At 58.6% G+C, this 25,963-nt stretch overlaps 11 protein-coding genes across 11 annotated transcripts; 4 read left to right on the top strand and 7 right to left on the bottom strand.

The window, feature by feature from the left end:
- Window positions 1–479: 479 nt before the first annotated feature.
- PLICBS_004325 (uncharacterized protein) lies at window positions 480–2,648 on the bottom strand (the record flags this gene model as incomplete). Its single annotated transcript, XM_065600490.1, has 1 exon — window positions 480–2,648. One exon carries the CDS (start codon window positions 2,646–2,648, stop codon window positions 480–482), a length of 2,169 nt encoding a protein of 722 aa, XP_065456562.1.
- Window positions 2,649–4,573: 1,925 nt separating this feature from the next.
- PLICBS_004324 (uncharacterized protein) lies at window positions 4,574–5,985 on the top strand (the record flags this gene model as incomplete). Its single annotated transcript, XM_018326951.2, has 2 exons — window positions 4,574–5,090; window positions 5,168–5,985. 2 exons carry the CDS (start codon window positions 4,574–4,576, stop codon window positions 5,983–5,985), a joined length of 1,335 nt encoding a protein of 444 aa, XP_018174413.2.
- A 120-nt stretch (window positions 5,986–6,105) lies between these two features.
- On the bottom strand, window positions 6,106–7,374 carry PLICBS_004323 (uncharacterized protein; the record flags this gene model as incomplete). Its single annotated transcript, XM_018326952.2, has 6 exons — window positions 6,106–6,368; window positions 6,436–6,727; window positions 6,795–6,876; window positions 6,938–7,149; window positions 7,215–7,282; window positions 7,341–7,374. The coding sequence occupies 6 exons, from the start codon at window positions 7,372–7,374 to the stop codon at window positions 6,106–6,108; spliced, it is 951 nt and encodes a 316-aa protein (XP_018174414.2).
- Window positions 7,375–10,516: 3,142 nt separating this feature from the next.
- PLICBS_004322 (uncharacterized protein) lies at window positions 10,517–11,176 on the top strand (the record flags this gene model as incomplete). Its single annotated transcript, XM_018326953.2, has 2 exons — window positions 10,517–10,593; window positions 10,663–11,176. 2 exons carry the CDS (start codon window positions 10,517–10,519, stop codon window positions 11,174–11,176), a joined length of 591 nt encoding a protein of 196 aa, XP_018174415.2.
- Window positions 11,177–13,207: 2,031 nt separating this feature from the next.
- On the top strand, window positions 13,208–13,941 carry PLICBS_004321 (copper Transporter integral membrane protein that functions in high affinity copper transport; the record flags this gene model as incomplete). Its single annotated transcript, XM_018326954.2, has 3 exons — window positions 13,208–13,351; window positions 13,420–13,782; window positions 13,843–13,941. The coding sequence occupies 3 exons, from the start codon at window positions 13,208–13,210 to the stop codon at window positions 13,939–13,941; spliced, it is 606 nt and encodes a 201-aa protein (XP_018174416.2).
- A 318-nt stretch (window positions 13,942–14,259) lies between these two features.
- PLICBS_004320 (uncharacterized protein) lies at window positions 14,260–16,089 on the bottom strand (the record flags this gene model as incomplete). The annotated part of the gene is made up of 1 exon (XM_018326955.1): window positions 14,260–16,089. One exon carries the CDS (start codon window positions 16,087–16,089, stop codon window positions 14,260–14,262), a length of 1,830 nt encoding a protein of 609 aa, XP_018174417.1.
- A 912-nt stretch (window positions 16,090–17,001) lies between these two features.
- Window positions 17,002–17,310, bottom strand: PLICBS_004319 (uncharacterized protein; the record flags this gene model as incomplete). The annotated part of the gene is made up of 1 exon (XM_065600489.1): window positions 17,002–17,310. The coding sequence occupies one exon, from the start codon at window positions 17,308–17,310 to the stop codon at window positions 17,002–17,004; it is 309 nt and encodes a 102-aa protein (XP_065456561.1).
- A 216-nt stretch (window positions 17,311–17,526) lies between these two features.
- Window positions 17,527–18,195, bottom strand: PLICBS_004318 (uncharacterized protein; the record flags this gene model as incomplete). Its single annotated transcript, XM_018326956.1, has 2 exons — window positions 17,527–17,928; window positions 18,028–18,195. The coding sequence occupies 2 exons, from the start codon at window positions 18,193–18,195 to the stop codon at window positions 17,527–17,529; spliced, it is 570 nt and encodes a 189-aa protein (XP_018174418.1).
- A 1,465-nt stretch (window positions 18,196–19,660) lies between these two features.
- PLICBS_004317 (epsin-3, clathrin recruitment and traffic between the Golgi and endosome) lies at window positions 19,661–21,417 on the bottom strand (the record flags this gene model as incomplete). The annotated part of the gene is made up of 4 exons (XM_018326957.2): window positions 19,661–21,071; window positions 21,122–21,201; window positions 21,243–21,283; window positions 21,336–21,417. The coding sequence occupies 4 exons, from the start codon at window positions 21,415–21,417 to the stop codon at window positions 19,661–19,663; spliced, it is 1,614 nt and encodes a 537-aa protein (XP_018174419.2).
- Window positions 21,418–22,979: 1,562 nt separating this feature from the next.
- PLICBS_004316 (phosphatidylinositol transfer protein csr1) lies at window positions 22,980–23,923 on the top strand (the record flags this gene model as incomplete). Its single annotated transcript, XM_018326958.1, has 5 exons — window positions 22,980–22,993; window positions 23,057–23,121; window positions 23,345–23,514; window positions 23,575–23,681; window positions 23,737–23,923. The coding sequence occupies 5 exons, from the start codon at window positions 22,980–22,982 to the stop codon at window positions 23,921–23,923; spliced, it is 543 nt and encodes a 180-aa protein (XP_018174420.1).
- A 391-nt stretch (window positions 23,924–24,314) lies between these two features.
- On the bottom strand, window positions 24,315–25,697 carry PLICBS_004315 (34-kDa subunit of RNA polymerase III (C); the record flags this gene model as incomplete). Its single annotated transcript, XM_018326959.1, has 2 exons — window positions 24,315–25,254; window positions 25,414–25,697. 2 exons carry the CDS (start codon window positions 25,695–25,697, stop codon window positions 24,315–24,317), a joined length of 1,224 nt encoding a protein of 407 aa, XP_018174421.1.
- Window positions 25,698–25,963: the final 266 nt, after the last annotated feature.

Raw genomic sequence — 25,963 nt, 5'->3', positions numbered from 1 at the left:
GGCCCAGCATATTCAGTCAGAGTGGCCGTTGGCAATCCTCGGCCGCGATGGCGATCCAGAGGCGTCTTCTTTGGAGGCCCTCGCCAGCAAATACGACCGATTGTCCCTGGAAGAAACCAATGACTCCGCATCTGAAGACTCCCAGTCAGGATCGGAGCTCGGTTCAGAGGATCAATCCATGGAAACGACTTGAAAAAACGAAATACGAATACGATGTTCTTTTTAACCTTGAAACACGTCCATAATGCACAACTCTTGCAGGCAGCAATCGACGTTTCCGGCAGACTAATTCGCCATTGCGCTGTCAGAGATCTCACTCGGGCACGCTCGGCCGGAAAGGACAATGGCAGGGAACTGGCTTAAAATGCGACGCCGGTGCCCCCAACCCAGAAGAGGCCCCAGCAGCTCCATGACAGAGCAGCGCAATGCGCCCAAGAGCTATTCTTGGTGATCGCGCGGGCGGCGCTGAGGTACGATCGCTAGGCAGATCTTTGGAGTTGATAGGCAAGCTCGGGGTTCTTGTCGCTCACGTGAAGAATCCAACTTCCTGCGACGTCAGGTAGCACCACATCATCAAACCCCATTTCAGGGAGAAGCATTTGCGATCCATCCACGTTTGTGAAGGTGGGCGAATCGTCTGCCGCAGCGTTTGTCAAGGACAAGGCGGTCGGCCAGTCTAGAGGAGCAGCCTGGATCCCTGATTGGACCTCAGCAGAATTCGCGGGAAGAACTAGGTCAAGCGCAGGCGATTTGCACACATCGACCTGTTCAATCTTGATTGTGCCGAGATGTGGTATGTGGACACGCAGCGTAGTTGTGCCGTCACCTCCCGCAAGGTCGCTGTAGTAGTCAAACTCTCTCTCTTCACAGGAGAAGCCGTCACGCGAGGAGTCGGCCCTGTATGCGGCACCGGAAGCGGCATCGGCCTCGATTCCAAGCAAGCGCCGCAATATGGTGGCAATCTTGCGAGCGATGGCATCCGCCCCGCCGCAGGCCATGAAGTCCATGATTTCAAGAGTGAGCTCCATCAACGCCCGGTCGGCATGGCGTTGGTGCACGAGAAACTGGAGGGCTGCATTCCGGCGCGAAAGATCACCGAGCGGGTTGTAGCAATGTCGATGGGCTTCAATGTGTGCGACGCAGAGCGTTGCACTGGCGATGAAGGCCAGGAAGTCGATGCCCCGGCAGTACGGCAACGGAGACTTGGATTTCCGGAACGAGACGAAGCGCGAGAGCGCCTCGCGGCTGGCGTTTACGGCTGTGAGCTTGTTGTAGTCGTATTTGCTGTTGTTTGGGGACCGGAGCAGGAATGGGAGGTGGAGGCGAAGTACTAAATGGTGGTGAGTGAGGAGGTCCATGATGCGGGTCGTGTCTTTGTCGGTGTCGGCGCTGGGAGGGAGCCACCACTCTGGGGGCATCAGGGCGGAAGCTTCACGAAGGAGGGCGTCGATCTCGTTGGTGTCCTTGAGCTCTTGTTCATCGGTGTGGGTGTCTGCCTGGTCGCGCTGCAGGATGCGTCCGGCGGCGACGCATTGGATGCGCTGCATGCGTTCTAGGGGCGTGCATGTCGCGAGGGCTGTGGGCGTTGCGAAGCTATTGTCGAGAGAGCCTGGTGGGAGACCGAGCATGAGCGAGAGGTACCGATCCATCTGCATCAGACGAAACCACAGAAACACCGGATCGATCTCGCTATGTGTGTCGGCGTCATCGTCGAGCGCCGTCTCTTTCACCCCGCTGGACAGCCTCAAGAGCTGAGCGATGAGTATCGCTCTCCGGACAGCGAGCCACGCGCGCCGAAGGTCCCCCGCGTGATTATGATACAGGCTCTCAATCAAGAGGCACTCCACGCCCTCGACTGAGCCGACGAGATGGTCTTGCGACGTCACCGCGTCGTGAGCCGTGCGCATTGCGTGCGACATGATGGCGTCGCGACGGTCGATGCCCAGATGGGTGAGATGTTGGGTAGGACATCCTTGGAGGAACCAGCCGAGTAGGAGTAACTTGCGGGCTATGAGTACGGGATGTGATCCGGGTGAGGGGAGGTGCAGGGCGTCGCGGGAGGATGGTGGGTGTGGTTCGAGGTTGGGGGGTGTGCAGGAGGTGCTTGTGAGGGTTGGGATGGTGGCGGGGATGGCCTGGATGAGGTCCATCTCGCGCGGACTGGGCCATGCTGCGGCAAGCCGATCAGAGACATCGCGATGCTTTACAGCCGAGTCGTCATCAGCCAGAAACTTGTTCGTCGCGACCGCCGGAGCTGGCTGAGGCCTCTCGTTCCGCAACCCGTTGCTGCCATCGCTCACCACCACAGTTGAAGCAGCCGCCTCTTCACGAGCGCCGCCAGCTGTGAACCCGGCGCTGCTCGTCAGCCGCTCAACCAGAGCCTCCACGCGGCCCAGCCTATCCCCAACCTCCTGCGCAGCCTTCAGAGCCTCGTCCGGAAACTCCTGGCTGATGCAGCTCGTGCCGCGACGCCTGCAAGCGTCGCAGATGGTGTCGGTAGCCAGGCGTGCGGACGAGGGGGTGGTGGTGAATGAGCACCGGACCTTGCGGTGCTTGCACTGCCAGCAGCTCTGCGTGCCTTTGCGGACCTTCCGCCTCTTGGCCTGTGGCTCGACGGCGTCACCGCTGGTATTGTTGTGCGCTGTCATGTTCGCAGGTGCAACTCACGGTGATCAAATGAGACGTTTGTATCAAAAGGATGCAAATGTGTGGATGATGCAGGAAATCAGCGAAAGGTCAATTAACGAAGGGTCAAGCACAGCCCACTAAACAGCGCTCGACAGCACGCCATAGAGTCCTCCTCAGCTTACACGTACATTGCCCACTTAGGCAGTACACGAAGCCCATGAAAAACCACTGCAGCTCACAACGATCAACAGAAAAAAGAATGCCCTCAGCCGCCATCAATGCCAACGGGTTGTCAGGCATTCGAGTCTCTCACCTGCCGCCCCTCTTCGCCGGCCTCGAAGACTTCGAAGGCTGAGTGGAGGGACCAGCCTGCGGCGCCAAAGGACGTGGCTCCCCCCGGACGATCTCTCTGGGTTTCGTCGCCATGTGCGCTGGCCAATCTTGCTCAGAATCCGGCTTCTTGAACTTATTAGGCTTGACGCTGAGCACATCGTAAGACTTCAGATGTGCCGTGTAACCATGGCTGGTCTGATGCTTGTTGTGCGCTGCAGTGGCGGGGGTTTTCACAGACACGGTTAGATGGGGGTCGTCTTTTTTGGGATAACCACCCACCATAGTGGTACAGTGAACATGGGACCTAGGGTTGTAGTAGTCAGTTGAAGGATAACATCAAATATGGCTTGTAAGTAGGGTTAGGCTTACCGAATCAAGATTTGAGTCGTCTTGGGATCCGTTTGCATAGCGATATGGTAAGCCGCGCGCATCATAGCTATCGCTTCCTCCTCCTTGACCGGTCGTTCAACCTTCCAGATGTAGACGATTTCCTGAGACATGGTTACACGACGAGACGAAAGTACCAAGAAGTAAGTCCCAAGATGAAAGTCCCAGGATGAAAGTACCAAGACAAAAGTACCAAGATGACTGCATCCCAAGAAGTCGGGACTACTGACGGGACTCTCAACATGATTTATATGTGACTAGAGAGAAATGCAAAGACAAGGTGTTCAGTCGTTACCTTGATTCTCAAGCTGGCTATTCTGTCCGTCTTTTGTCAGGGACGTTGGCAACTTCAATCCCACGTTGGGTGTTTTATCCATCCTCTCTTGTCGAGAGTGGTCAACTTGTTTCCCAAGCTGCGTGTTCTGTCCGCCTATGTCCTTGTTCGTCAAAAGCCGTCAACCTCATTCTCAAGCTGGGTACTCTGTTCATCCGCTTTTGTCAGGTAATTACTTCATTCTCAAACTGGGTGATCTGTCCGCCCTTTGTCTTCAGAGTTGCCATCATTGGGCCGTCGCATATTTTTGCACATGCTATTTGCGTCTTTGTCAAGATTCTTTGTAACGTGTCGACAATAGCAAATGCCAATTGTTCTTTACCGGCCTGGCGAGTATTGCTTTGTGCAGGGTCAAGGCTGTCAGAGCAAACTATCTCGTTCGTATGGCGCTGCATCCGCCCATGCAGTGGTCCGCGAACAAACCCCCGTTTGATGTTTTACCAAGGAGATTCTCAGAGTACTGAACCTCAGTTTTTGTTGGACGTTAGTAGCAGTAGCGTTGACTTTCCAGACTTCTACCCGAGCCATGCGATAACATGTCGTTCGGTTGCTGTTACAGTATGGCTTACCAGGCCTGCCTGCACGGCTCGTACTTCCATACAGTAGCAGTCGCTGCGGCAACCATTGCGAGGACCGGTCCGCGCACCGCATGAAGGCCCTGCCCTGGACCCAACGCCGCCTCCAGGCAACAGCAAACATGAGCTCCTCCCTTAGCCCAGCTGGCACAGGGGGCCATAGCGTCCCGCTGTTCGTATATCTTGCCATCATCGCCATTCACTGAACGATGACATCTCCCTCATTGGCCACCAGTTTCTCGAGCTCTTACTCTCTCCCATTCACCTCCCGTTTTAGCACCGGCTTCCGCCACCTAATTGCTCGCCAATTTACACTATGGCCACCGACGTATCCGAGTGGCCAGAGGATGTCTACATCGGGAATACCGAGCTTGAGGATCTCGAATGCTATAAAGCCGGTGGCTTTCATCCAACAATCATTGGAGACACGTTTCAGGGTGGCCGATATAGAGTGGTTCACAAGCTAGGTCATGGTGGCTACTCGACCGTATGGCTCGCACGCGATCAAGAATCAGATCGTTACGTTGCACTGAAGATACTCGGTGCCTGGGAATTCGGGACCAGCAAAGAAGCAGGTATTCTTCATCGACTACAAAGCTCCGATGCCCCGATCACCGGACAAGAATTCATACCTCGTTTGCTGGACCATTTCACTATCGAAGGCCCCAATGGGAAACACACCTGCGTCGTGCTCGAGCCCGCGGGCTGCAACTTAGCTGCTGCAAAGGATTGCTCGGTGCACCGCTTGTTTCCCGTCGAGACTGCAAGGTCCATTGCGGCTCAAGTGATCATGGGCCTTGCCTTTCTGCATTCCCGAGGAATTTGTCATGGCGGTAAGTCATGCCGCACCCACCTCGGCTTTGAGCGAACATGATCCAGCATTTGGCAATAATTCTCACACAGCACGCAGACTTGCATCTCATGAATATCCTCTTGCGAGGACCAAACCTCAACAATCTTGAGCCGCATGAGCTATACAAGCGCTTTCTGCTGTACAAGATCCCCGTCGAAAGGGTCGATGGTGCTCCTATCGACGAGCACGCACCGCGATACGGTCTGGAAGCCATGCAAATCATAATGTCAGCCGACAAGCTCATTGACCCCATCGTCACGATCTCTGATCTTGGGACTTCCTTCGATGTCGCTACCGAACCATCCCCCAAGCTCTGTACGCCACCGTACTTCCTCCCGCCGGAACACTACTTCAAGGAGCAAATCACCCTCGCGGCAGATGTTTGGACACTTGGCGTCAACTTGTACGAGATTATGGGCACGGGGATACTCTTCTTCCCTTCTGCCCCGGAGAACATGCTTGCAGACATGATCGGCGCGTTGGGCCCTCTACCGTCACGTTGGTGGAATATTTGGGAAGAGCGCGGGGAGTTCTTCGAGCAGGACGGCTCCTGGAAACAAGATGTTGTGCTTCGTGGATTTGTCCGACCGCTGCACGATCGCATGTGGAATATGGGACGTGGCAAGACTCTCGAGACGTGCGAGTGGGATGTCCAGGCAGGAGAGTTGCAGGCGTTGGAGGATCTGCTGAGGGGCATGCTGACCTTTGATCCCGCAGAGAGACGTACAGCCGAGCAGATGATGGCTTCGGAGTACTTTGTAAAGTTTGCGATGCCCGCTTGGGAGAGGCAACAGGAGAGAGCCAAGGCTCAGACGGCCCTAGCGCAGTCTGATGAGACGGTCTCAACTGGACCTCAGGACGGATCAGAGATCTGAAGGCAACGACGGAGCACACTAGAGTAACCATGCTTGGGCGCTTTAAAGGCGATTTGTAACCCTATACATCCGATACGTAATCCCCATCTTGCTGCCTTTCTGGGTTTACGAGCACAATGACTACGGCTTATCACACCATGCCTCGGTCAAAAAGTCATCGGCATGAGTGAATCGGTAATCAGGCAATAGGCGATTCCACTCATCCGAGACGCGCAAAGCTCCAGCAGATATTCCCAGCAGGATTCCTGCCATGAGCTTTGTCGAGATGGCCTCAAACTGCTCTGGGGAAAAGGCCGGATGTCCAGCGGTCGGCTTCCACGAGGACTTTAGCTCGCCAGCTTTGAGGTCCACAGACTGAAGCCGTTCTATCTTGAATTCTTTGCCTAGAGCGTTTTGTGGTCAGTACCAACCGTTTCCCTCCAAAGACTCACGGACGGGGAGGCCACAAACCGCGAATCTTGCCGCCCAGCGCGATGAGTTGCCCGACGGTGATCTCCGTGCCCTGCACACCACCTATAATTGGCCATTCTCCGCCATACTCAACTGCCCGCGCCACGACTTGAGCGAGATCCTGGACCGTTGTGAGCGTGAGGCGGGATTCCTCGGCGCCGTCTATCGCCAGGGCTCGGCTGTTGTTGAAGTCGATGGGCGTTTCGATGGGCACAACGTGGTTGGCGGACTTGTAAGGGTAGGTGAAGTAATTCACAAACAGTCCGGGCTGGAATAGCGAATACTCGATAATCTGAGCTGCATCTTCAGCTGTCTTTGCTTGTCTACGCTGCTGTCCACCTCACAGCGATAGTTCTCACCTTTTTATCCTTGTTCAACTGCTTTAGATATTCACGAATCTCAGCTTTGCCAGCGTACCAGTCCATGTAATCGAAGGAGGACCTGCAACGATGAGCAAAGACGTACGGTGGAACGTGTCGCGCGATGGGGTGGTGCGGCATACGATGCCCATTCGCTTGGCGCGAATCGCTTCACGCCCGCCTGAACGGCTGCGTCAATCAGGTTTCGCTGTGACACATTGCCAACGTCGGAGTGCACGACGATGAACGAGAGCACGGTGTGTACCCCTTGCAGGATCTCTGCCAGGTCCTGAGTGTCCTCGTAGGCCGTGCGGACCCAGCGTACGCCAGAGACGGACCATCCAGCGGGCGCATCCTAGACAAGTCAGCTATTTGTACCTGAGATGATATAAAGGGATGATGTCGGGCATGTGCACGCACGTTTCGGGACAGAAGCAGAATTTCGTGCTTCTTGGTGGCAAGTACGTCAATGATCTCCTGGGCAACATCTGCGGCGCTTGGTCAGGACTGGATTTCGGTGAACGGAGGGCTACGAGGGAGACAAACTGCCAGAACCTCCGGCGATGGCAATCTTGACCATTTTTCTTGTTCGTGATGTTTTGTCGCGTTGGCTGAGTTTATTTGATATCAACTGGTTGAGTGAGGATGGGAAGTACCACGCGGTCTGGAATCGCAAGAGCTCGCGCAAATATGTGAGAATTGTCTTCTTTACGATGGCATTGCAATACATCTCCCAGGATTTAGACGGATGTTGAGTTTTACTTATAGCCTGGGGGGTTCGGTGTCGGGCCCTGTCTCAGGTGTGGCCGAAGTGCTGGTTCGGCCGAACTTGCGCGATGCCCGCGCGTCTTGTTCCGCCGACGCTCGGGCGAACACTGAGCTAGTCCACATGCGTGGACGACATCCCCGCGTCGATCCTGTGGGTTAAGTGCGACTCCAGCATATATGCCCCTTGCCATATATGAAGTTCTTTACGAGTTGTTTGGAGATTGAGCGCATTCAAATCCGTGGAATAAAGCGTTGAAGCCACTCTCCCGCACCGGACGCCAGATTCGACTTCTCAACAAAGATGCTCTAGATCGGTCGCGATCTCGGGGACAGATAGCCACTAGCATGGTAACACTCTGTTTCTTGTTTCCCAACCTACATGTTTACGCCTGCAGCGGTGATACGCTGTCCAGAAATCGTATCAGGCGGGTGACGAGCACAGTAGGACATGAATCCGAGATTCGCATTCCAAAGGGCAGTGGGTATCACTCGAGTGAATCCCTGCGGCTCTCGTGCGACAGACTCGTAGTTTCTACATAAATTCGCCAGGGGGTTTGTCTTTTTCAATCGTTGTCGCCTGAATGTTGTAAGTTTCCATGCATCCATGTCGCTTTCAAGCCACGGGTCGTATTACCTCGCTTCGAAACACTCGGCAAACTCGCTTGCATCACATATGTTCGAAACTAGCCCATCATGTGCTGTTTTTCAGGCTATTCAGACTACTACGACGACGAGTCAACCTATAGTTTGCCGTGAGTAGGATCTTTGCGTTCGAGTTCACTATGCCCCGATTCTGTATTTACCTAAAAAGGCCCTACACGGGTCGCCCTCGCTATGTTGACGAAAGGAGACTTCGCTACGGGCGCACGAACGCGGAGGATGACGCAGAGTTCAGAACCAGAGTGGCATACTGGGCGTTCAACTCGGCTGCGGTACATGTCCATGACCCTGCTGCACCACCACGCCGTAGAGGATCGCACTTCTCAAACTACCATCGCCATGAATCAGGCCATAGAGTTCGGCGGGCTAGTTTATACTAGAAACTTTGTAATCCAGCTGGGCGTCAACACGTGGCTCTTGTAAAGGACCTGGATGGTCGTTCACACTGCTCGCTTTGTCTGGAATAATGAAATGTTTAAAACCTTACCCTGCTGTTGTGCAAGTTTGCGTGGTATCCTCCGAATCACACTCCGTTTTTGCAGCTCTTGAATCCTTCGGATTGACCAGCGACTCACGGCAGCCTGGCAATGAAGCTGTGTGTCCATCACTTTGACCCATCGTTCTGACGAGAGAACGTCTTGCCGACGGTGCTTCATGGTGGCCATTCGTCACGACATTGGAAGATAACATATATATTGAGACACCCACAGAGCTTCGTCCTTCTCGTTCCGTGCCTTTGAAGCGTCGCCCTATCCAGCAAGCTCACCGCCTCTCCCATCAGCAGAAAACCGGAAAACTTGGAAATCTGCTCCAATTCAGACTATAGCGCCTACATCATAATGTGTTTCGGCTCCGGCGAACGCGATCCGGAGTACGATCGCCCCTGTCGTAGGTAAGTAGGCTCTGACGTCCGGCCGCATATGTTTTTCGTGCATCATTCAAGTAGAGGCTACGCGCTAACCCGCCGAATTCCTTACGTTACAGCCACCAAAACGGACACCGAGATGGCCATCGGAGCGGACACCGGAGCGGGCACCGGAGTGGGCACCGAAGTGGGCACGGGTACGATGGCAGCCATCGAGACCGAGCACCGGATCACATTGCCCCATGGGGAGAACCCAGCAGTAGTCATGGCATGAACCCCTTGTCGCATCGGCACGGACAGCAGCGCAGGTAAAGATTAATACGTATCCTGGTTGGCATTCGTGGGATCTTGGTGACGCCATCAAGTGATTCTATCGCGTCCCTCAACCGACTGGCTTGTAACTAAGCACGAGAGGCGAGCATTGTGGTCGCTGGAGCGCTACGATATCCTCCTCAGAAATGGACGCCCCAAGGTACTCGCGTCCTACCTACGTGTAAGGGCCTCTCCAGAGTCAATATTGCAGCCGTCTCATGGCAAAGGCCCCCTCGCGCCTCCCGTGCCTCTCGCGGCTGTCGTACGGCTCGCGGCTGCCCGAGCCGCTCGGGCCGGACATGAGCCGCAGGTTATTCGATGGGGAAAGTCGACGCGGCTGCCAATGCCGACACGCAACCCAGCTGGGGGCTCCATCGGTACTCGTAACGGAGCCGCGACTCACGAGTCACGGGAATGAGAAGCCAAGACGGAAGACGGGGCAATGGGATTTGCCTCCGTGGAGACTTGGTGCAACCGAGATTGCACACCGGACTGCCCGCACTTCGCACCGGCTATTGCGTCCCAAATCCCGAAGGGAGCAGCGATGCCAATAACATGAAGCAGGCGGTGGTGCGCGGTGGCCGCGACAAGGATGCACAATGAGCCACCGAGACTCTTTCAAAAAGCAGCGCTGCCGGCAGTCGTCCAACGGCAGCGTGAGCATCCCAGACATTCATCATTTGCGATACGCGCCTCCTTTTGCGGAGTCGCGCAAAAGCTGGACGAGATGTCGGCCACGCAATCTCGCAAAGCCGTGCACGGGGCGTTTCCGTCCAAGCTATTTTGCTTGGGTCGTGGTAAAACGGTGCTTCTTTTTCGACTGCTTTCGCCCCTCTGAGCTTGCGGGCTGTGCCAACGAACCAAGAAGCAGTGAGTGAAGTGATTCACCGCCGGCCGGCGTGCCCTGTCGCTTGGTCGCTCCATCGAGACCCGTCTTCATGCTGCATGGGTGCCGTTCATGCCTCAGTAGGAAGAATATTTTTTTCGACTGCCTGGCAGCAGCGCAGTTTCTCCATCGAGCTGTACCGACGCCGACCTCTTCCGCGATACGCAGCACTTGCATGACCGTCGACTGTGAGACCGCACTACGAGCAGAGAAAAGCAACCAACCGCCACGATGGGCTGCGGAATGAGCACACACAACGGCTTCGAGGCGGACGACGGCCCACCTCGACCAGCCCTAGCGGACCAAAAGTGAGGATATCCCGAAACGAAAGGCGTGATTTGCGCTGGATGCTGACGGCGAGTCTCTCCAAACCCTAGAGACGGCAGTAATCCCGAGCACGATAATCACGGCGACACCATCGGCGCCGCGGCCGTCCTCAGTGCCGCCACGGCGCTCGCGACGGGAGAGCCTGCGAGCCTGACGGGCGGCGCGGCGAAGCTCCCGCCCTCGGAGGACACGGCATCACAGAGTGAGGCAGACGACACGAGCCGTGCCGCGGGCGAGTCCGCGACTGACGCAGCAAAGGCTGAGCTACCCGAGTGGAAACGATTCTCGTCGGCGGAGCCCCCGCAGCTGGAGCTCCCGGACATTGTGGCGGGGGAGCCGCTCATCGACACGAAAGAAGACCACGAGGTGGCGGCGCCCGTGGCGGCGGCGGCGCAAGAAGGTGCGTCGATGGAGCCCGCCATGACGATGACCTCGACGACGACGGCGGCGACGACGGCCACGGCGGTATCGACGACGATGCTGCCGCTCCCGGAGCTGTTACCTTCGATTGAGATTGGACCAATTGAGCTCGATTCCGGGCCTTTATCGTTTAGCAAGCCTTGATATTGGGACGTGAACGGATAGACGCGAGGGAGTGCTTGGTGATGGAAGGGAAGACTCCGAGTCGGGCAGGCATCGGGCGATGCGGGATGGGATACAGCGATATTAATGTAATGGCAAGCCCCGGGATTTGAACGGGCCAAATATGAAACGCGCATGCATGGCGTGACTTGGCTAGGAGGACTCTGTAATAGACTGGCTTGTAGGATGTAGATTGGCCTACTCATGCGGTGCGTACTATACGTGATACTGAGATTACCTTTACAAGGCCAAAGTGTCTGATCAATTCGATACGGGACCCCTCTATGTCCCTGACTATGTACTTCATCTTCCCATCGCTCTGTTGCTGCTTTGACGCGTTGGTCCACCTAGCTAAGACCTTCAGGCAATTCTCCAAAAATGGTTTACATCGAGTCTACGCACGTTAACTTACAGTGGCTTTAAGCCTCAGATTTCGTAAGTGTCTTGTCGCGTGAAAGATTTTGACCACGGTGGATTGCTTCACGTAACCGAAAGGGAAACAACACATGTCATCAGGTTCGCCTCGTCTGGGGTCCAAAACTTGCGCTCACATGAGTATGACTATGTGCTCGTAAAGAGGGCCAGTCCCCGCGAGCAGACAGGGACTATCGAGCGCCCGTGGCACCACAACGGGCTCTTTCGTGCTCACCAAAACACGGGTCGAGGAAGTGAGGTGTAACCAACCAGTCGGGGCCCCCATCCCTTGCGGCACCGCGCCTCGGATCTGTACGATTGCCTGATGATGATGTCCCGCTGTGGGTTTTCCCTCCTCCTTGTGCAGACGTCAAGACCCTGGGGACTGACTCAGTGGGGAGGCCAGCCAACAACACACGTAATAGTCGACAGAGAAGTACCGCCTCGATCCCGGGTTCGATACGCATCGTTGCCGACTTCATGAATTTGGTGGGCTTCGTCACGCCCGGCGCAAGTGCCCGTGGTTTCTTCGAACCCCAATTCATTCATTCATGCGCCAGCTGCAGGGCATCGTCACACGACTCCCCGCGTCGCCCCGGCCCCCCCTCCAGTGTCTCAAACTCGGGCATCACCACCACTACTGTACCACTCGCCGCGCACTGGCCATGGCCAAGCCGTCGCGGCGGCATGCATGCCCGCAACCAGTTACTGTGCGAGTGCTACGGAGTGAATACCGGACACTGGCTTGCCGCCCGCCCTCCACTGCAAAAAGGTACAGTGACTACAAATAAAATACGAAGGAGCATAGAGCGCGGGAGGGGGGGGACAATATCGATTTTCGCAGAATCGTCCCACCTTCCGGCCCTGCTGCGAGGAAAACTTGCGCAAACGCCCTCACGGGTCACTCGCCCGCGCCTGCTTAGGCCAAACGAACGAACGAACGAACGAACGGGCCGTGGCTATCCCTCCGTCTCGTCCGATGTACTACATGCAATCGCTGGGCCAACAGGCACACCTGCGACCTGCGAGCGGCATAAGTCTCCGAAGGGGAGTGGACCTGTGAGCGCGTTTGCGCGCGCGCGCGCGCAGGGAAGGAAGAAGCTTGGGCTCCCCTCGCGCGTTCGGGTAACCAGGTTGTGTAGTAGCCGCGTATGGCGCGCCTGCAGAGGAGCAAGAGAAAGAGAGAGAAAGGGACAAAAAAACCAGCGCAACTGGCCAAGACGAGGTGCTGCTGCATCGGCTCGACAGCCGGCTCCGCGCGCCGTCGCGCAGAGGCTTGCCGCATGTCAGGGTTTCGTTTATTAAGTTTGCACGCCTGTCCAACTTTATCGGGACCGCACTTCCCTTTACAAAACCCGCAGTTGTCCTCCGTCTCCTCCTCTCTTGGACACATTCGTGTGCTTTTTCTCGTTGCCGGTTTCCGACATTCACCTTCTCTTCCTCCTCCCTCCCACCGCACCCGCACTCACCGTCGCAGTTCACCTCCGCCCTTCCCAAGGTACACAAACGAGAATAACTCGCCCGTCTTCCTTTTGAAGCACCGAGCCGCGCGGCGACCACCTCGTGAGGAGAGACAATACCAAACGCGCGCGCGCAGCAATGGACCACGCGACCATGACGGGAACCATGGGCTCCATGTCCCCCACCATGTCCATGGACATGCCCGCCACCACCTCGGGCGCCCACGCGGGCCACGACATGGGCGGCATGGGCATGGGCGGCGGCAACAGCTGCAAGATCTCCGTAAGATGACCGAACCCATCGTCAGAGACATGACCGGATCGTTTGCTGACGGGAAGCCGCCTCTGCAGATGCTCTTCAACTTCTACACCGTCGACGCGTGCTTCCTCTCGAGCCAGTGGCACGTCACCTCGCGCGGCATGTTCGCCGGTTCCTGCATCGGCGTCTTCCTCCTCGCCATGTCGCTCGAGTTCATCCGCCGCTCCGTCAAGGAGTTCGACCGCTTCCTCGTCCGCCAGCACATCGCCAAGCACCAGGGCGCAGGTGCCGACCGCGGCTCCGTCAGTAGCAAGGACGCTGCCGCGCCGATCGCCGCCCCCGCCGGCGGTGTCTGTCCTGCCGTCGTGCCGCCCTTCCGGCCCAACGTCTTCCAACAGGCGATCCGCGCCTTCTTGCACTTTCTCCAGTTCACGGTCGCGTACTTTCTCATGCTGGTAGGTGTCTGCTGGTTTCTGACCGGAAAGGGCTCTCTTGGGTTGCTGACAGGACCATAGTTGGCCATGTACTTCAACATTTACATCATCGTGAGCATCATCCTCGGCGCCTTCTTTGGGGCCTTCATCTTCCAGTGGGAGACGCTGCCTCTTGTGTGAGTATAAGTCTGTGCCCCTCGGAGACGCGAGAAGATGCTGACCGTGACGCAGTGGACAACAGACCAGCGCTGCACAGGAGGCCACCGTTTGCTGTGGCTGACGAACAGCGGGAGGACGTCTCGACTTGCCAGGAGGAGAACTGCTGAGGGCCATCGCGCGTAGAGGATGATTTGGTCGTTATACCCCAGTGCGCACGTCGCTTAGCCGATCAAGGGTCGCTTTAATAGGTGCTGAATAGAAGAAACGAGTTGCCATTGACCCGTCTCCAGCCCGTCGTGTACCGACCAGTTGACTCGCAATTTCCAATTACCCAGGGTATCAAATAAGCAAAACGCCATGTCCCAGAATGTTGAGACACTTGGACACATCCCACGACTCGTCGAGCTGGCCGCGCATCGACCACACCTTTTCCATAATTTCCAGAGCCTCCTTGACCGTCCCAAAGATCTTCAGGGGCCCGAGCCGCTCACCCATTGCGCGGTATGCCGGCTCGTCTTCCTCTGGTGACAAGCATCCGCAGACGCACATAGGCCACGCCAGGGCCCGCAGGCACGAGCCCCTGGGCACGTTGGACAGCAGCTCCGTGGCCCTGGACACGGGCCACCGGACGTCCGGGCTCGACGGCTGCCAGCCGTTGACGACGACATTGAGGTAGCTCAGGGTCGCGAGCAGCCATATCACTTGGAACGACGGCCGCCGAACCTCTTCCCCACCAACGGGGTCTGAGACCAGCAGTTGGAACGTAATCTCTTGTGTATGTGGCCGCGTCTCGTAGCCGGCTTCGAGGATCTGGAGGCCGCCCTTGATGGCATCGGCCAGCACCTGGCCGCGAGAGACCAGCTCGCTGACAGACAGTGAGCCGGTCTGTTTTTGTACTCGCTTCCACGACTCGAGGGCGGCGACGTCGCCCAGGACCTGGACGACCCAGTTGGGTAGGCCAAAGAACTCCTCCAACATGAGAGGCCCCACCGGCACGGGATCGGGCGTGCGGTCCTCGGATGGGCAGCCGGGGATGACGCTCGCTTGGTACTGGTGCAGTCGGGGCGCATTGCCGAGCGTGACGCTCGCGAGGACGTCAATGTACACGAGCGTCGCGGTGAAGAAGCGCAAGGCTGCCTGGTTTGTGCTCCAAGGCCGCCGAAGGCCCATGGCGGGTGGTGGCCACTTTGGCGTGTATAAGTTGTTCAGCGTCTCGGACCACTGCTCCGGGTTTGGGAGGATCTGATGAAAGAGAAAGACGGCAGCATCTAGATGCACCTTCCAGTTGTCCTTGTTCGACGTAGAGACCTCGAAAAACAGCATCTGGATGATGCTCTGCATGACAATGAGGGCCTTTTCGTTGTTAAATCCCGACTTGCCGCTTGTCAAGAGGCGCATCTCCTTGCGCAGCTCGGCGAGGCCCAGCTCTAGCTGGCTTTCGAGCTTGTGCACCATGCGCAGCGTGCACTCCTCGTGCTCCTCCTCGCCATTGGCCAGCACGACGGCGAAGAAAGAGCTGGCGAGAGAAATGGCTGTGTGGTAGACGGACTTGTTGCTCTGCAGCACGTCCAGGATCCAGCCGCGGCCGCCGGCGAGGACGGGCGGCCGGTAGTGCGGAAAGAGGTAGGGGAAGACGTAGTCGAGGTAGATCATGAGGAAGTGAATGTCGACGTCCGGTGCCGAAGCCGGGTCCTCTTCGCGCACAAAGAGCTGGCTGTGCCAGGGTGCCTCGGGCGGCGAGGTGCCGTTGGTGTTGCTGGAGGCGGGCGTGGAGTCCATCTCATTGCTCCGCGGGGACGGATCCGTGTCTGACGTCCCCGACATGCCGTCGTGGCGATCCTTGCGAACGGTTGAAGGTGTCAGAGTGTCATCGCTGAGTGAGACAGACTGGGTGCCGGCCTCGAGCATCTCGAGATACTTGCGGTCGCGGCGCTGGCTGGCCTGCTTCTTGACCTGGGCCTTGATGGCCTCTGCCATGTCCTTTTGCTTGGGCCCGCCGTCCATCCATTCCGGCTTCTCGTCCTGGAAGTAGCAGGTGATCTCGAGGGCCTTGCACGTGTCGCACTCGGGCTTGTTCTCTGTGCATTTCTTCCTCCTCACCCTGCATGTCCAGCAGCCGCCCGAGGACCGGGTCTTGCTGTTGGACATGAGCTGCCGAAAGAGCGACATGGCGGTGCAGTGCGAATGCGTCTCAGCGACCAGCTGCTGTGGGCTGTTGGTTGACGCAGGGGGCGACTCGAGGTCCGTGAGTGGAGAATGAGATGGGGAGTGGAGGTACAAAGCCTCAAGTACCTTTCAAGTGCCGGACCGGATTTGTAAGCAGTCGAATCCCGCTCGAGGGGCCGCGACTCGCCAAAGCCGAAGGGAAGAAGCTGACGCGGAAACTAAAGGCGATGAAGTTGTCGTCGAGGGGCAATCAAGGAGGCTTTATCTTTGCCGCTGAGTTGCTCTGATGCTTGATAAGTGGCGGGATAATAATGCTGTGCAACCTCTGTGAGGCGCATACAAAGAACCTCGGAATAAGCTGAGCCCACAAGACTACCCTGCACTTAAAGCTCCTTGCCGTCTTACATCAAAAGCCGCCATTTATTTGGAATGATCAACATTTTAATAGGCAGGCATTCTCATGATCAAGGACACAATGGCAATGTCGGGTTTCCTGATCGGTCTCTGTTCCCGGCGTCCAGGCTAGACCACGCCCTTTGGTCTGAGGTCAGAACGGGTAAATGAAGACATAAACGTTGCCTTCCCTGGCAGACTGACCGTGTTTAGAAATCGATACACGAACATGAGTAGGCCGCTGCAGCCAACAGGAATGCCAAGCGGCATTTGAGCCTGAATTCAACTGACAAGAGTCATTATGCATATGGGGCCGCACCTGCATGAACTAAAACGATTGAATGCCATTGATAGGTTTTCTGCTTTTAGGTGACCCGACCCAGACATGACCGTAACCCAAACCATTATACCACACGAACCAATACTAGCACCAAGCAAAAAACACTCGACGAGTCCAATCTATGCATTATACCCAAAAACCCAAAAACCCATGTCCCAAACAAAAATAGCAGTTGTGCAGTCTCATCGCGGTCCCGGCAACTTGTTGCCACCGCCGAACAGCGTCTGTCTCTTCTCGAGCAGGCCGAGATCCCACCAGCCCTCGATTCGCTCCAATATGGTCTTCCGCTTCGACTTACTCGCGGTCCTGCCCTGCGGGCTCTGCGGCCCGGGACTCGGCACCGCAAGGGGAAGTACTGCCGGGACCGGAGGCAGCTTCTCGAGGGGACGAGGGCGCGGACGCTCACTCGCCTTGTCACGCAGCGGCGCCGTGGGTGGCGGGGGGAACCGTGGGTACGACGGGTCGCTGGGGGCCGGATAGGCAATGTTCATGGTCACCTCGTCCGACGTGGACGACACAGAGTCGCTGTCGTACGCGGGTGGCACTCGCTGCTTCTCCGACCGCGGTCCCAGCGCCACGGTACCCAGGCTGCGGGCCTTCTTCAGCACGGCGGGAGGACGGCGCGCTGGTTTCGTCGCCCCTGAATCCTCCTCGCGACGCGCCGCCGACGGCCCCGACGCCCCCGCGGGCTCCCCACGGCCGCACCCTCATTCAAAGTCCTTGGGGGCCGCGGGCCGCGAGGCGCCGCCCTTGATGCGCTTCCACAGGCAGGCCGAGGTGACGGCCGAAACAAAGTACAGGATGCAGAGGCAGATGCTCAGCCCCCACACGGCCTTGATCTCGAAGCACGACGCCTTGTCCGGGTCGACCCACTCGAAGTAGTCCTTGCGCGAGAGGTTGAGGAAGAGCGAGTGGATGAAGTTGGCCGTGTTGCCCTTGTCCGGCAGGGCTGGGCACGAGAGGTAGCTGACGGGCTTGCCCACGACGCAGGCCACCACGATGACGGCGATGAGGCACAGCCCGTCGGCCCCGGTCGAGATGAGCAGCGGGAGCATCGAATCCCAGTAGAGAATGTAGGTAATGACCGTGTAGACGGCGGCCAGGCAGGACTGCACACCACCCACGCAACGCACTATTTGTCAGCCCCTTGTCTGGTTCCAGGAGTCCAGCCCCCCCCTTGAGGTTCGAAAAGATCCCCCCTGACTTACCACAACGAGCGTGCCGACGAGGGCAGAGGGCGCCTCGTAGCTGGCCGCCACCATTTCCGAGATGAAGTTGGACGTCAGGCCAATGATGGTGATGAGGGCGATGGCCTGCATGCCCCGCATGGCCGTGAAGGTGAGGCCCAGGGCGCCGAGAGCCGGAGGAGCACCCATGTTGGCGGTACACGTGCTCGTAGTGGTCGCTGACGGAGTGACGAGTGAGAGACGCGGCCGCGAGGAACAGCGCGCCGTGCGGAGCGGAAAGTGCTTGGCGTGGAACGGCAGAATAGCCGAGGACGGCGAAGTGGGAGTCGGAATTTTGCCTGACACGAGAGCCCGACTCGCGGCGCGGTCGAGAGTTGCCAAAGAAGGACGTGTGCGTTTGAAAGTACCCGGCGATCTAGCCCGGAACTTGTGCGTAGCGAAGAGAAGGGATGGGTTGACTGGTGCAGAGCGGTCTTGTCGTGTAGTAGACGAACGGAGAGAGACAGAGCAGCGTGATGGCACACTGGAAAAGATGGAAATGACGAGACCCAAAGCAGAACCCAAAAGTGCAGACACTAGGAAAGAGACAAAGAAGAGATGGGGAAAGAAGATGCGAGTGGTTGTTTGGCAGTTGCTTGCTGAGAAGGCAAACCATCAACGGCGTGATCCCCTCCCTTCTTTATACAGACGGCCCTCACGCGCAACCCCAAAAGCTCAACCAGCCACCACCTCGCAGCAAGTCCAACTCGTTTCCAAATACAGCATCACGCAGCGTCAAAGACAGCCGCAAGCAAGCCCATCCAATGGGCACGTCGCCGTCCCTGTTTCAGAACCTCAGCAACCCAGACGACGACGGCATCCATGTCCCCTTCCCTTCCCTTCCGTCCTTCAGCAAGCCGCTCAGCAGCTAGGGCCGGCAGCCCACCCGGCCGCCCTGCGAAAAGAACAAGCCATGCAGAGAAACGAGCAGGAAAAAGGTTGCCCTGCCTTGCTCGGTTCGCCCTCGACGTAGCAGCGCAGCCGACCTGACACTGCCGCCGGTGTGGGCAGCCGCCGGGCGCAGCCAATCGCAGGCGCTCGTCGCCGTGTAAGTCGCGGTGCCGCGATGCGGCGGTGCGGCGCCATTGGGTCGGGCGCTTACTGACACAAGCCCGGCACTGCAAGCGCGTAAAATGCACGCAGTACCGGGACGCGCGCGCACGGGGAAGACATCCGGTGGACGTGGCCAGAGACTTTGGCCTCGAATTCCACGTGATTGGGTCAGGACGCATGTCGCTGGTTTGTGGCGATGAGGCTGCGATCCTGGTTAGCCGCGGTCGCCAGATGGGCCAGATGAAAGGCTCGCGGAGCCGGCGTCGCATGCCGCGTCCGTCTCAGAGTATGCGCGCTGCTTGGCTTGCATGTGCTGGCCAAGCTTGCTCGCTCACAAGCTCTTCTGGAGCTTCGGTGCTAGTAACCACCAGGACGAATGTCATCCGCAAACAAGGGACATGACATGCCAATTCAATTTGTGCGCCCCTACGCCTATCTAAGGCCCAATCAAGACGCATGCTCCTCAACCATCACCTTGTTGCTCCGTGTCGCGCACCACTCGTCACCCAGTTCAGCGTGCTGCCATCTGGCCCATCCCCATGCCAACTCCGTCTCAAGTTCCTCACCCGAGCAGGTCGTCAGACGCCGAGCCACCACTTGGCGCAGGGCGACCCGCTGCGGGCTGCGAGGACGCGGAAGCCGGAGCTCCCCAGATGCCCGCCGCGCTCTTCTCCTTGGCCAGCTGGCCCATGGACGCCCCGGCGGTAGGTGTTCCCGTCTTCTTGACTCCGCCGCTGGCCTTGCCCCAGAGCGCACCAAACGCATCGCCGCCTGCCGCGGCAGGCTTGGCCCCTGGGCTGGTGACGGGCTTCATGCTGGCCATGGTGGTCGGGCCGCTGGAAGTCGCCATTGGGGACATGGCTGACATGCCCGCGCTCGCCTGAGTAGGCTGAGATGAGACCGTGCCGAAGTAGTTGGGACCTGTGGATTGGAAGCCGGACGGCTTCGGAGCCTGTGCCTGAGCGGGGGGTGACGCAAAGGCCGAGTAGTTGACCCCGGCGCTCGGCGCCGGCGAAATGGACGACGTGCTGACCATCTGGCTGAGGTCCGCCTTTTGAGGAGCGGAGAGCGGCTGCGGAGCGGCAAATTGGGTAGAGGAGGTCGCGGCCGAGGTGAGGGGGGGCGACAGCGGCTGGGCGTAGCCGCCCGACGGCGCCGCGGATTGTGTGACCGGCGTGGCTTCTTGAAAGTCGTCAAACTCGTCATCATCGTTCGCAGCGCTGCCGCTCGGGCCGCCCAGGTCTGCCAGGCCGGAGCCGTTGGAAGGCGTCGGAGCGGCCGCGGAGGAGCTTTGCGAGGGTTCGTCGAAGGAGAACAGGTCCACCTCTGGCTCCTTCTTCTTGGCTACCTCTCCAGTCGTCTTCTTGACACCCGCGCGCTCCGTCGTCCTCTTTGGTCTCGACGAGGCCGCGGGTCTCTCGCCCTCGTCAAACTCGTCGTATTCCTCAAACCTGTCTGACCTGCCGCTGGTGTCTCGGAAATCGCTGGCTTGGCCGCCGAAGCCGCCGCCATCGCCGTAAACGCCGCCGGAATAGCCGCCATAATTGGCGTTGCCACCGCCGTAGCCGGCCGACTCGCTACCGAAGCCGCCGTAGCGGCCGCTGCTGCTGCCGCCCGAGAAGCCCCCACCGAACGACATGCCTCCCTCGACACCCGTGTATTTGTTTTTCGTCGCGCGTGCCTTTTTGCGCTCAGAGCGGATCCGGTCGACGTCGCTCAGGAGCTCCGCGAGTTCCTTTGCTCGATTCCGAACGTTGATGCCCTGGTCCTTGCCGTTTTGGTCGATAAAATGGAATTGCCTGAGCATCTTTAGCAGGGCAATGTGCCCCCTTGCATCGTCGATGACACGCTCGGAGCCGTGCTTGATGAGGAACTCGAGGAGCTGCAGGGCCTTGTAGATCTGACGCCATTCCTCGGCCGACTTTTCTGTGAATCGACGGTAGATCATGGGCATGATTTCGTTGAGTGTTTGACTGGCTCTGTTAGCGTTGGTAGCGACGAGAGCGAGGATGGTTTGTCGCACTAGTTGAATGTGCCGTTTGCAATCTCCTGCATCAGGGTCGACGAGGCTCCCCAGGGCTCATTGTTGGTCGCCTCCCGCACCTGTGACCGCGTTAGCCAGTGTCCCATGCCGCGACCGCAACCCGACATGCCTTGGACTCCATCTCGGTATAGTTCATCACCGCTGGACGCTCTGTTAGCATTGGAGGCGCCGGGGCTCCCGATGGCTCACGCACCATTCTGGGCCTTCCGGAACCCGGCCTTGAGGTCGTACAAGGTCAGGTTCGAGACCGTGTTCTTCAAATCGTTCAAATCCATGTTGGCAGATCAAGCGCAAACACCGGGGGTCGAGGGTCGAGAGAGTGAATGCAGGCCACGGCCGCGGATGCGTGGTGCAGTGATGCGTGTCCTGGGGAGAGATGGTGACACTCGTCGCGATGGACAGCTGGACTTTCGGGCTGCCGAGCGGCGTCAGTTGCCCGACTGGGTCCGGCGCTGGGGGTCAGGGGACCCATCACGTGACCATGCCAATCTCAAGCTTGGGGCTACCACGAAGGTGCTCAGACAGCTAAGAGACAAAGCGCCGCGCAAGCCGGCATCGAACTCGTTCCAATTGGCGAGATTTTGAATTCTTGGGACGAACGGCATGATGAACAATTCCGCAGCCCTGCTGCAACAACCTGGGTCGACGTCGAGGCCATTGAGCCAACGCGATGGATTGCCGGGAGTGGTGGCTTCGCTTCGGCTTCTTGGTACCTTAAGTCTCAGGCCGACTCCCAGGCTGCCCGGCACTAGCCCCTGTGTTGACTGCTGAGCACCGACGGCCAACTTTTCCCCTTCCGAAGACTTCCAGCACAGCATCGAGCAACTCGTGACTGCGATTCATCCGGCTCTTGTATTTTAACCTCGCCACTCTTGTACCAATTGTAATATCCAGGTAGGTGCCTTTCCTTTGCTGTCGTCACATGCCTCTCGCTGCATGCGCAGCAGCGCGAGCCGCTTCCCTCACAGACACGTCGATTCGGATGGGACGAACGCGCGACTACCAAGACCCGGTCCCAGTCCCTCGCAGCAGACGACAGTCCCGAGCAGCCCGGAAAGTCGCGCAGTTTGCCGGCCCATTCGAGCCTTGGCCCAGCTGACGCTCGACACGTCGGCGGCGTCAACCTGGACCGGCCGCATGAGGAGCGTCATCAGTTTCGTGGGGACCCGGCCACGCCAGCACTCTGCACACGGGCAGCCGGACGGGTTCGCTGGTTGGCCACCGGGGTCTCCCTGACAGCCAACCGCGACCCCACTATTCTGCTCCTGCAGCTCCGGGGCGGCCCAGCAACCAGCAGAGGCTTCGGCTCTCAGCTCGCGTCAGAGCTTGCTGCCGGGCATCGGCCCAACGCCAGTCCATTGAGGTCCCCTCGCGGATGGCCGAGCTGCTCCGGGTCCGTCGTCGAGCTGTCGCGCTGCTGAGATGGGCTCGCGGGCTACGCTGTCCTCGCCTCTCGCCCCTCCAGTGCAGCTGGAGCTGCAGGGGGAGCTGCAGCAATGGCAGCTCTGCCTGCGGGTGGCTGGTCATGCCAAAGCGCCCTGGAAGCTCCTGGAGCCTCCAAGCGACCCATCTCGGCGCCGCACTTCCACGTGACTGGCCGCTGTCTCCCTCGCCACCCCACCGTTTCTCGCGATCGCGCGCTCTGGTTGGCCTGTGTCTTCCCACTAACCTGTTACCCCTCCAGCAGCCCTTCAAAATGAGATCAACGCTTCTTCGACCCCTCCTACCCCGCTATAACCTCTGCTCCCCCGTCTCGAGGTCCTTCTCTCTCCCACAACTCGCATCTTCTTCCAACACTTTCCGAGCATCTCGATTTTTCTCAGCCACAACCGCAATCATGGGCAACAAGGTGTGAGTACTGATCGTCGTCCCGCTCTCTGCTGCCAAGCATACAAAGCTAATCTACGTCAAAAGTTACTTCGACATTGAGTGGGAGGGTCCCGTCATGCAGGGCGGCAAGCCTACCTCTACCGTCAAGGGTGAGTACCGTGCGCATCCGCCGACCGGGCATTCCCTGTATTCCATCACCACGAGATTGAGAGAAGCTTTCATGGCAAGACTTGGCATGCTGCCGCGAGCGCATCGAAGCTGCCCAGCCGTCGACGGCGACACAACTTCGAATTCTCTCAATTGCACTGCCCCAACCCGCCGAGCTCCTGCGCCACACGTCATGACACTCAGCTGACTCAATTGGGACTGCAGCCCAGTCTGGCCGCATCAACTTCAAGCTCTACGACGACGTCGTCCCCAAGACCGCCGAGAACTTCCGCGCTCTCTGCACCGGCGAGAAGGGCTTCGGCTACGCCGGCTCGGGTTTCCACCGCATCATCCCTGAGTTCATGCTCCAGGGCGGTGACTTCACTCGCGGCAACGTACGTTCTGCTGTCGTCTTTTCGTCTCTCCGAGGGCACACATGCTGACCCCCCATGCAGGGCACTGGCGGCAAGTCCATCTACGGCGAGAAGTTCGCCGACGAGAACTTCACCAAGAAGCACACCCGCCCCGGTCTGCTGTCCATGGCCAACGCTGGCCCCAACACGTAAGCCTCTGAATGTTGCATCACAAGACGTCTTTGCTAACCCCTCTGGCAACAGCAACGGCTCCCAGTTCTTCATCACCACCGTCGTGACCTCGTGGCTCGACGGCCGCCACGTCGTCTTCGGCGAGGTCGCTGACAATGACTCCCTGGACGTCGTCAAGGCCCTCGAGGCTACCGGCTCCGCCAGCGGCAGCGTCAAGTACAACAAGCGCCCCACCATTGTCAAGTCTGGTGAGCTGTAAGCTGTGTAGCATCTGTGTATCGGGGACCTTTGGTCAATGGAGGCACGCGAAAAACGGCAGCAGACAGAGCTCTCGGAAGACGGCCTGATGGTCACCTAGCTTAGCTGACGCCACAATAAAAGTTGACTTCTGAAGCCAATTCCTGTTCTGTTCAATGATGTTTTGATCGTTGTCTCGTAACAGTGTGTTCTTGGCAAGCCCCGAGTGATGCCATTACTGTACTACAATGCCGGGGCTTTGTCTAAATCCACGCCAATGCCTTGTAAATCCGCAAATTCCATGCCGCCCAACTCCGACCATGCAAGGTTTGTCCCGGCAGTGTGCCGCCCCATACTCGTGCCAAGGCGTCGTCAATGCGCCTTGAAACTATTTTCCGCGAAGGGGTCCGCCATTAATCTACCCCCAGCCAGCGTTTAAAGTACTCGCAGTTGCTCGCGCTTACGGGGCCACCCTCCTCGCACAGCTCGAACACGGGACACCGCCCGCACGGCGCCTCGGTGAAGGGGCTGAGGTAGGGCTGCGGCCCGCCGTCGCGGCCCGTGGGGTCCTCCCGGCCGGCCCAGCTCTCGGTGGACTGCTTGGCGACGCGGGCGACGCGGTAGCCGACCTTGCCGGCGATCTTGACGGGCTCGACGAGGTTGTCCCAGACGAGCACGTCGACGAGCTTCTTGACGTCGTCCTCGGACAAGATGGTGTTGTTGGTGATGCCGCTGCTGGAGAGGAGGCGGGCGATGTCCCGCACTGTCGGGTAGCCCATGTAGCCCGCCGGGAGGGGCAGCAAGGCGGGCTCGCGCCGACTGGTCGACGAGATGCGGGCCGTCTTGGGCGTCGGGGTGGCGGACGTGCTGCCGCTCATTTCCTGCGCGCCGCGCTTCTTGCCCCTATCTGCAGCGGCAGAGGCGCTGCCTTTCAGCACGCCTTTTTTCGGCACCTGTGTCCTGGCACCGGCCCCAGCGCCGGCGGCGGCGGAGGAGGAATTATGATGATGGGTGCTCAGGTAGCCGCTCTGGCGCTTAACAAAGTCGAAGACGACGCGCTGCAGCTCCTCGATAAAGGCCTCGTCGAGGTTCTGGTCCGTGTACCAAGGCCCGCCGGTGGCGCGGTCCGAGGGCCGGATGGAGGCCTTGATGAACATCTTCTTGTTGGGGTGCTCGACGTTCTTGAAGGGTGCGATGAGGCCCTTGGTCTGCAGCTGCTTGAGCGCGTTCTTGAGCACCGAGTCGTGCATGTTGAGGCGCTTCTGTAGCGTCTGCGACCAGATGCCGTCGCCGCCTGAGTCGTCGATGAGCGAGTACACCATGACCTGTTCGTCCGTCGAGCATTGCTTGTACCTGTGCGACGACGACCGCAATAATTAGCCCAACAGTCCCCCAAATGAGTCTTGCCATCATCGGGGCGTAAGAGAGATCTCCCAATTGCTCAAAGGTGGTTTGCGTCCCCGGAGCAATGAGGACATGGTACAAAGAAGAAGAGGACAGAAGAAAACGCACTTGTGTGCTTCTTGCGCGTCGCGCCACTTCCAGAGCACCTGGCCCGAGGCCTCGCGCATGGTGATGAAGAGCTTGTCATCGCTGAGGGACTGCACCACGCGCGCGAGCAGCATCAGGTCGCGGTTGGGGATGACATCGAGCCGCAGCAGGTCGTCCTGCGAGAAGAGGTCCGTCCCGGACTCCCTGCACCGGTCGTACAGCGCCTCCTTCCAGACGGCCAGCTTCGCCGACTCGGCGTCACCGCCGCCGGGCGTGCCCGCCGCGGCCGGGACTGGCGTCGGCATCGCGGGCGCGGGGGGAGGGACGCGGGTTCGTCGTTGCTGCTGCTTGCAGAGAGAGGGCGTCGCGGGGGGTGACTCGACGGGGGGAGGAATATCGTAGCGGTTGCTAGAGGGTGCGAGCGGCGGAGGTAGGATGCGCGCGGGGTCCGGTGACGAGTCGCGGGGGTGAGAGGTTCAAGAAGATGCTACATGGAAAGAATTGAGAAAACGCCGCCGGAATTAGGACTGGGAAGAATGGATGGCTGGACCGGTCGTTGTCGAGGTTGGTG

This window comes from Purpureocillium lilacinum (genome assembly GCF_023168085.1).
Source record: "Purpureocillium lilacinum CBS 284.36 DNA, scaffold_3, whole genome shotgun sequence".
Taxonomy (NCBI): domain Eukaryota; kingdom Fungi; phylum Ascomycota; class Sordariomycetes; order Hypocreales; family Ophiocordycipitaceae; genus Purpureocillium; species Purpureocillium lilacinum.
This window is presented reverse-complemented; position numbering and strand designations above follow the sequence as displayed.